At 32.1% G+C, this 10,307-nt stretch overlaps 1 protein-coding gene across 1 annotated transcript; it reads left to right on the top strand.

Moving 5' to 3' along the window:
• LOC18602967 (primary amine oxidase) lies at window positions 5,673–9,334 on the top strand. Its single transcript, XM_018119164.1, has 4 exons — window positions 5,673–6,448; window positions 7,450–7,834; window positions 7,971–8,084; window positions 8,355–9,334. The coding sequence occupies exons 1-4, from the start codon at window positions 5,673–5,675 to the stop codon at window positions 9,090–9,092; spliced, it is 2,013 nt and encodes a 670-aa protein (XP_017974653.1). The 3' UTR covers window positions 9,093–9,334.

Below are 10,307 nucleotides of genomic sequence, written 5' to 3' on the forward strand. Positions count from 1 at the left end.
GTGTGGCATGTGTTGGGGTCGCTCTTGCTCCTTTTCTAATGTCGTGTTAAAGGGTCCTGGACTGGGGAGGCTTGTGGTGACTTTCCTAGTTCACACAATGAGTGCTGAGGGGAAAAGGAGTGTGGAATATAAGTACAACAGAAGGGAGATAAGGAAGAAGAAAAGTAGTGAGAATAGAAAAGGGATGAAAGGAAGGTATAGGGGAAGAAAAGTGTATAAACAAATAAAATTTAATTTGCACGTTATAGGAAAATTAAAAACTAAAATATATTTATGAAAAAGATGAATAAAAAATAAAAAAATAAAAAGAAAAAAAAAAATGAAAATAAATAAATAATAAAAATAAAATAAAAAAATGACAAAATAAACATATAAACAAAAATGATAAATTATTACACATATAATTGGGTGAATTATGAGCCACCTAAGTCAATAAACGTGTGCATGTAGATATCATCATTTTTATCTTGTCATAGCATGCCACGTTTATCTTGCAAATGGTGCGGGAGTTCTGATGATGGGATTTCTCCGAGGAGCTTATAGAGACGAGTTCTTCCGGGGATATCTCTAGGTGAGGAGAATTTCGAGACTTCACCAAAGCGTTGGGATGGTCTTCGAATAATTTTCCAATAAAAGATTACCGACTCCATCATCTAAAATAAATAAGTCATGACATCATTTTACGCTTGCATAATGTGCATAGGTAAAACTAAATAAAAAACTCAGTCTGTCAATTTAATAAAAAAATTTAATTAATAAAGTAGGGATTAAATTAAGAAAATGCTATATTAAGATAACTTAAGATTAAATGGTACCGTTCGTGGAACGGGCGCCACGGAGGTGCTAACCCTTCTCCGTGCGTAACCGCACTCCCGAACCCATCTCTAAAAATGTAGACAAGTTCTCGTTCTTTCGACGGGCCTAAAATTAATTTAGGACTTCGTCGATTAGAATCGAGTTAATAGGTGACCAATCACACCTTAGATAAAAAAAATTGGTGGTGACTCCCTAAACGGATTTTAATTTTTGCCTGCGTTTGGCGGACGGGTTTCCGGACCTGCACGTTACGACAGTAGGCTAGGACCTAGGTGTGATAGATTAAAATCTAAAAAATCGAGCCTTACTTAACAAGTGGATTTGGAGGTTCGGAAATGAATTCGGCAATTTGTGAAGAAACATTCTTCCTAAAAAAATGGAGATGAACACAGTGAGCTTGCTCCCTAATTTCGAAAATAGGGGGATGACCTCAGGAATATGGCGCAATATAGTGAAGCCACTTTGCTCTTTCCATGGCATTTCTCAAATTCTAAAAGATGGTCTAGGTGTTTTAGTGGGGACCAAGCAAAAAGTTGATTTCTGGAATGATTAATGGATTAAGGAGCTTATTTTGAAATCTATCTTCTCAGGAATGTATGTCCTTGCGTTGACCAATAATGGTTTTATTGAGAGCTTTGGTGAGTGGGTGAATGATATGTGGCACTAGAGGATTGAGTTAAGAAGAAATCATTTTGGGTGGGAACAAGAGTATTGGGATGAATTCCAAAACCTACTTAATGGATAGCTTTTGGAAGAAATTTTGAAGATAAATTTATTTGGAAGGGCATTCTTAGTGGCACTTACAATGCTAAATCTATTCGTAGAAAAGTTGTGGAAGTTAATAACGTTAAGAAGGATCATTATAGGAAAATTTGGAGCAGACTCGCTCTTTTTAAAGTCGAGGTGTTTTTTTGGCAACTCATCAAAGGTAAACTGGCTATTAAAGAACTCTTGCTTAGGAGGGGAATGTTAAAGGTCGACGCAACATGCTATTTACTATGTGAACAAGAGATTGAAACTGTGGGACAATTATTTTTTACTTGCACTAAAACTTGAAAATTGTGGCATTGGTGTGCGAGTTACTGAGGGCTTGATTGAGTCACACATAGTGACCCACTTGTTGATTTTCTAGCATTGAATGATGCTTCCACAATGTTAAGTAGCGAGGGTATTTGGTGTATGGCGTTTCTGACCATCACTTGTCCATTTGGCTGGCTTGAAATGAAGTTGTTTTCAATTGTAAAGTTGGGGACAACATTCATACTTATGATTTGATCAAACTCAAGGTGGCATGGTTGGCAAAGGCACGGTGGCCAAATTTGTGCATCTCTATTACTGATTTAGAGAGACTTCCTTGCATGGGAGTTAGTCAAATGAAGAACAAGCTAGTTAAGCAAAACATCTCTTGGCAACATCCCATAAAAGGTACACTCAAATTCAATGTTGACGGAGCTTTAAGAGGTAACCTTGGGGATGTTGGAATTGCTAGCGCATTAAAAAATGAAAATGGTAGCATTTTGATTTTTTTTCTCTAAGTTAATTATGTTAATGATGCCAATATGGCTGAAGTATTGGCAATCCATAAAGCTTTTCAAATATTTGCCACCTCAAAGCAGGCCAATATGTACAAAGTTATTATCAAAAATGACTTTGAAAATGTAGTTAAATGGGCTCAAAATCCAAATGAGGTGCCTTGGAAATTAAGATCCATCTTGATGCAAATGAAAGTTGATTAAACGGTGCTTTATCAAAATTTCTCGATCTGCAAATGATTTGCGGACTCTTTTGCTGGAATTGGGGTTCAGCATGCTGAAAAGATATTTGGGTGCTTAATAGGGACGATTGTGAAGTCTAATGATTAGGCTCTTTTTACTACTTTTACATTTTTTGTGCAAGGAATTTGGTGGAACTTAACTAGCTTTAATGTTGAGTAACCGTTATTGAACCCATTATGTAACCGTTGAAGTAATTAGATATAATAAGACTTGTTATCGAGTAGAAGGTAACAGAGAAGAGGTATATGTGAAACGACACAAGAGAAGAAGAAGTACGTGAATAGGTACAAGAGAATAAGCTGTACATGAATAAGTATAAGAGAAGAAAGTCTATGTGAATAGGTACATCAAAGCAAGGTAAAAGGGCAAAACACTTATACTTTAAAAAAAGATTAAGAAGAAGATCTCTTAACTACCTCTACATCTGAGCCACCAAGCCAAACTTTCCGAATTATTCAAAGATGAAAGTAATCCGTGAACCCTGTCATTTCTTTCGAGTTACTTTCACTACCATCCGTGTAAAGTAATTATTCTGTGTAAAGTAATTGTTCTACTTATATTAGCTGTTCCATATGAAGTAGCGTTTCACTTGTTCTAATTGTTCTGCGTGAAATAGTGCTTCACTTGTTCTAATTGTTCTGCGTGGAATATTACTTCACTTGTAATGGTTGTTCTCATTGTTCTCTACACAATGTAACGCTGTAAAATAATTCTTTAGAGAATAAGTATTAACTAAAATTGACTATCTACATTTTGCCTCTGCATAAGAATTATTTTTTAAAAAATAAAATTCTTATGTATTAATTTGGAAAAAAGTTTTATTTTATACTATAGCACATTGTACTGTAACACCTTAAGCAACATCTTGAGCAATACCACCTTAGATAATAATACCTTAAACAATAATGCCTTATGTAGTAACATACTACTGTCTTGTGTAAGGTGTGGTGTCAATATCTTGTGTAATATTTGTTTGGTTATGTAATAATATATTTTTCATGTAAAATAAGATTTTCAAGATACAAATCATAAAAGGAATAATCTTTTTTATGAAAACCTTGATTCTATGTGCCTTATAAATATGAAGCTACTATAAACAATTTTTTGTATTCAGATTCAAAGTAAAGCAAAATTCCAAGCAAAATAAAATTTAGAGCAAAATCGGTTCAACCAATATTTCTTTTTTAGTAAGTGAGTTTTTCTTCTTATTCTTGTAATTTCTTACTTGTATATTTTTTTCAAAAAATTGTATTTTTCTTGCTTGTTGCATGAAATATTTTTTTAAAAAAATTAAAATATGAGAAAAGAAAATTTTCATACTTATGATAAAGCTTTTTTTATTAAAAGAGAATTATATATATATGTTTAAATAGATAAATAAATTGTTTGATTTTAGAAGAAGAATGCAGTGCAAGAATTATTTATGTTTCAAAAGAAAGCTATCTTGATAAGCAAAAGAAAAAAAAATCCTTCTTAAACAAAGTAAAAGCAAAGAAAACTATCTCAACACCTATGCTTTATAACTTATAACTAAAAGTAAAAGTGCAAAAGACAAGTAAAAACACGACAGGGAAATTTTTTTCATTTAATTGACTTTTGTCTTGAAGCATATTTTGAAGCTTTGTTTGTTTTGCCTTTGCACTTTGGCTTTTAGCTATAAGTTATAAAGCATAGATATCGAGATAGTTTTCTTTGCTTTTACTTTGTTTCAAGAAGGATTTTTTATTCTTTTGCTTATCAAGATAGCTTTCTTTTAAAATATAAGTAATTCTTGCTCTGTATTCTTCTTCTAAAATCAAATAATTTGTTTATCTATTTGAAAATATATAAATTTCTTTCAATCAAAAAAGCTTTGTCTTAGGTATGAAATTTTTTTTTTTCATATTTTAATTTTTTTAAAAAAATATTTCATGCAACAAGCAAGAAAAAACAATTTTTTGAAAAAAAATACAAGAAATTACAAGAAGAAGAAAAAAAAAGTTACTAAAAAAAAGATTCACTAAACCGACGTTGTTCTAAATTTTGTTTTGTTTGGAATTTTGCCTTACTTTGAATTTGAATGAAGAAAATTGTTTATAGTAGTTTCATATTTATAAGCACAAAAAATCAAGGTTCTTATGAAAAAGATTAACTTTCCTTTTACGATTTGTATCTTGAAAATTTTATTTTATATGAAAAATATATTATTATATAATCAAACAAATCAACCTATTTTTCTAATTTAAGTTTAGGTCAAGTTGAAAACTAATTTAAATAAATTTAAAAATTTTATACTGTTATAAATAGAAGAGAAAAAAATTATTTAGTCATTTTATATTATTTTATTTTAACGTAATGCAAGTTATTCATCTAAATTTGACTTTAGGTATAAAATCTTTTTGAAATTTTTTTATAGAAGAAGAATTCAAACTTAATTTTTACAAAAAAATAAATTAATATATATATTCTAAAATCAAATAATCAAGTAAGAAAATATTTATATATATATTTTTTAATATCATAAACCTTTTACATTTAAATATTTGGCATATTAATAAATATATCAATAATTTACTTAAAGATTTGTATTTTTTATTTTTTTTAATTTAGTCATTTAATATCTCAATTTTATTCAATTTAGTCCTTATACAATATATTTTTGTTCAATTTAATCCTTATAACGTGACAAAATTTTTTATTTTAAAAATTTGTTTAATTTATCACGTGGTACTAACATGTCAGCATGTCAATATCACGTCAACATTGTCACAATCATCATATTAATATTACCTGACATTGTCACGTTATCATGTAGATGTCACGTGACGGGCTACGACATCATTTCAATGTCATGTTATCAAAATATGTTACGTCAGTACTGACATCATTGTTAACATCATCTCATTTAACGATAAAATTAAATACCATTAAAAAAATTAAATTACTTCAATTTTGAGTTTATAAATTAAATTAGATAAAATTAAAAAATACGGTGATTGAATAGGTTTTTTGATATTTTTTATTATTTTGCTTTAATATGTGTTCCATCGCTTTTTTAACTATAAAAAGGCTACGAAACTCAAGGTTTTCCCACACACCAAAATGGCTTCACCATTAAATGTAGCACTACTCTTCTCCATCTTCTCCATCTTCTCTATATCACCAATCACATGCTCTAATCCCCATCCATTGGACTCCCTGACCCCAGCCGAGCTCCACCAGGTTCGAGCCATTGTCCACAAATCCTATCCCAGCTCAAAGTACAAGCTAACCTTCCAATATGTAGGCTTAGAAGAGCCAGACAAACCGGCCATGCTTTCATGGCTGTCAAAGCCCACCTCCAAAGCCCCACCTCGCCGAGCTTTTGTCATTGCTCGGCTCAACAAACAAAGTCACGAAATTATAGTAGACTTGTCAGAACGTTCCATTATTTCAGATGAAGTCTACGATGGGTCTGGCTACCCTTTACTAACCATCGAGGAACAAGAAGCTGCGATTGACTTGGCAGTTAAACATGAACCGTTTTTAGCATCACTTAAAAAGAGAGGCCTTAATGCCTCCGAAGTCGTTTGCTCCACTCAAACGATTGGGTGGTTTGGGGAAAAGAAGTCCAAAAGAGAGCTGAAAATCCCATGCTACTATTTGGATGGGACGGTTAATATGTACTTGAGGCCGATAGAAGGAATATCGGTAACTGTTGATCTTGAGGAGATGAAAATTTCTCAATACACTGACAGATTTGTGGCTGCAATGCCAAAAGCTGAGGGAACTGAGTATCGAGCTTCCATGGTAACACCACCTCTCGGTCCACTTCTCAATGGTGCTCCCGCATCACAGCCAGGCAGAACAGGGTTGAAGATTGATGGAAAAACCGTCAGGTCAGTTTTCTTTAAAGTTTCTCGCTTTTTTAAATGATGATGATTCAGTTCATGTTCTTCAAAGTTATGCAGGACAAATATTAGTTAGATATGTTACTACATACATAAATACATATAGTATATGTTTGTATTTAAGTATTTGATGTCTTTTTTTATGTCTTTAGTCTTGACCACTGTTCTTCTTCAATTCTTTGTCTTTGTCAATATATAAGATATTCTGATATGGTGTAAATAAGATAAATGTTCCTAAGTGAAGATTATGATTAAGCTTGGTATAGTCCTTTATTTATCATTGTTTTTGGGTGGCGTGGGCTGTTTGTTTGCTTCTAAATCTAGTTATCATTTAATTTGTCAGCCTGCCATAATTGACTTGAAAATGGTCTACATTTTTTCTTTATGCAAGTCCACATTCTTAATTTCCTTCAAATTGCCAATAGAATTTTATTCTAAAACAATGGTTGCACTCAATATTATCTGATATTTAATTTCATTTACCAATCAACAATAAATAATAAAGTTCTATATTAAAAATTAATTGCTGGTGTTAGTTGTTGATATTGATGTTATTTTGGATACCTGAACAATAAACTTCCTATTCGTTTTCATGTTCAGAAATTCTTCCCTCACAACGAAACATTAACTCAATAATTAATATATAAGTACAACGACGTACGCATGCTATTTGTGTTCAGCAATCTATTCAATTATTCATTAATTTGGTCAAAATGATCAAATTTCACGTGATAACGCTAACTTTTTATGTTTTCTAATTAGCTTTTGTCTTGTAAACTTGTAGGCTAATGAATAATGTTTCTTTCGTTTTTTTCAAGTGGACACGACGTGTTATATTATTTTAATTTTAATTCCTGACCAAGTTGCCAATTGATTGGATGTCAAAATCCGTCATCTCCGGAAAAGAGGATCCTTTGTTCAGATTTGCACTAAACTTTTGTAAGAAGTAAATTCATTGCAACAATTTAAAAAGTTTCGATTTGACTCAGATGGGCCAACTGGAGGTTCCACCTAGGATTTGATGCTCGAGCTGGTGCAGTAATCTCTCTAGCCTCCATCTACGACTCTGAACAGAGAAAATATCGACAAGTACTGTATAGAGGATTCATATCCGAGCTCTTCATTCCATACCAGGACACAACCGAGGAATGGTACCACATAACATTTCTCGACTGTGGCGAATTCGGGTTCGGTCTCTCAGCAGTTTCATTGGAGCCCCTCAACGACTGTCCGGCCAATGCAGTTTTCTTTGATGGTTACTATGCTGACCAAGATGGCAAGCCTGTCAAAGTGGAAGATGCCATGTGCATATTTGAGAGACATCCCGGGGACATAATGTGGAGGCATACAGAGGCAGAGATTCCAAATCTAGAGGTAAATTATTCTATTTCTTACTTTTTTAAAAAAAAATTAGGTTTTGAATTGATTATTTTGACTAGTGTCAAATGAGAATTATACTCATAATTAGATTTAATTTAAATAATAATATATTAAATTATTATGTTTGCAGATCAGAGAAGTGAGACCAGAAGTCAGTCTTGTGGTGAGAATGGTGGCAACTGTGGGCAACTATGATTATATACTTGATTGGGAATTCAAGCCAAGTGGATCCATCAAATTTGGGGTATAACATGAATTAATAGCCTTCTTCCTAACGATGTTCTGACTCTAATTTGAACTATTTATTATAAAAATTTAAATATAAAAAATAAGGGAGAAAAAAATTAAACATAAGTACTAATGTGGGCTCATGAATTGTCCATCATAGGACTAGTTATAAAAATATGGGCACGTGCTTACTACTGTAAAAAAGTTTTACTTGTCTGGAACACCTATCCATAAATTTTTATTTATTGCTGTCTTTTCTTAAAATTCCATTATTTCTGCTTCGCAGGTTGGGCTCACAGGAGTGCTAGAAGTGAAGGCTGCACCATACACCCACACAGATCAGATAAAAGAGGAAGCCTATGGTACGCTTATAGCGGACAATACCATTGGTGTACACCACGATCACTTCATAACATACCATCTTGATCTAGATATTGATGGTGATGCCAATTCTCTTGTGAAGACTAATTTGGTCACTAAACGAGTCACAGACAAAAGCATACCTAGAAAAAGTTATTGGACAGTTGAACATGAAACAGCTAAGACCGAAGCTGATGCAAGGATCAAACTTGGCTTGAAACCAGAAGAGCTGGTAGTGGTGAACCCAAACAAGAGAACTAAACCTGGAAACAAAGTTGGGTATCGTTTGCTTCCAGGATCAGCAGCAGGGCCACTTTTAACCCTAGATGATTACCCGCAAATCCGAGCTGCCTTCACAAATTATAATGTGTGGGTGACTCCATATAACAAATCTGAGAAATGGGCTGGAGGGCTATTTGCTGATCAGAGTCGAGGGGATGATACCTTAGCGGTATGGAGCAGCAGGAATAGGAACATTGAGAATAAGGATATTGTGCTGTGGTACACCATGGGCTTTCACCATGTACCTTGCCAGGAAGATTTTCCAGTGATGCCAACATTGAGCGGCGGATTTGAGCTCAGACCAACTAATTTCTTTGAGTACAATCCTGTACTTAAAACCAGACCTCCTCTCCATGCAAGTTGGCCTAATTGCACCACATGATCCCCTCTCAAGTTTTGAAATCCACTTCAGAAATGTTGAGTTGAATTAATGGAACTAAAATTTCAGAATACAAAAGATTGTTGTTTTAAGTTTTAACCAATCACTTGGACTTCAATCAAGTTACAAGGGATGGAGGCGTAATTTGAGTAAAAATTTTAAATTTAAGTTGTAATGGTTTTTATTAGCCCATAAATGGAGAAAACACTTTTTTTGAAGCAATAAAGGATGCTCTTTATCTCTAACAGTTCACATGTTCTATATTAGGTAAGGTTCAGTGTCTTTGGTGTAATTAAATATTTCATAATGGTTTTAAACTATTCGAGTTTATTCTGAATTTGTGTTATATTTATATATATGATTTTCTTCATAATGTTGATCTCGCAAATGAAATTCATAAATCAGCTTGTCTTTAGTTTCAAGATTAATTAATTTGAAGGTTATAGTTGTAGATATATATGTAAACTCCATTATTAAATTTTGAGATACATAATGAAAGCTATTTATGCTTTTATACTATAAACCTAACTTTCACCCAGAATTCAAATTTTAAAAATTTTATTTTGAAAGTTTTAAATTGTAAATTGATCTGATAAAAAAAATCGTTGGTATACGATGAACATCCAAATTATAACTAATCATTTATTAAACCTTAATAATAAAACATAACATGTCATTATTAGGGGTGGAGGGAGAGGGGTGGTGTTAATTTTTTTATTTTTATATATATAAAATTTAAAATATGTAGATTTGCCAACCGTACACAAATTATATGTGTTGTTTTGGAGTAGTGGTAAGAAATTTAAGTTAATCTTTAATGGTTTGGTTTCAATTTCTTTTAACTCTAAATTATGATACTTAATATGAAAATCTAATGGTAATTTTTCTTTTTACTTTATATCTATTAACCTTTTTTTTTCTCTTTTATAAATATACTAAACCCTTTTTTTCCTTTTTCAACATGAAAGCACGTCGAGCACAATTTACGATGTCTAATGTAAAAATCTAATGTTAATTTTTCTTTTTACTTTATGTTTATTAGGATGCCTAATATGAAAATCTAATATTAATTTTTCTTTTGTTTTATATCTATTTATATTGATGAATCTGAAAACTTATAAAAATTTAAATTGTTAATGAAATTTTATTTATAATTTAATTTTATATCAAAGGTGATTAAATTTTTATCCAGAATCGAATCATTGACCTGATCCATAA

The sequence above is a fragment of the Theobroma cacao genome, chromosome 4, assembly GCF_000208745.1.
Source record: "Theobroma cacao cultivar B97-61/B2 chromosome 4, Criollo_cocoa_genome_V2, whole genome shotgun sequence".
In the NCBI taxonomy this organism is placed as follows: Eukaryota; Viridiplantae; Streptophyta; class Magnoliopsida; order Malvales; family Malvaceae; genus Theobroma; species Theobroma cacao.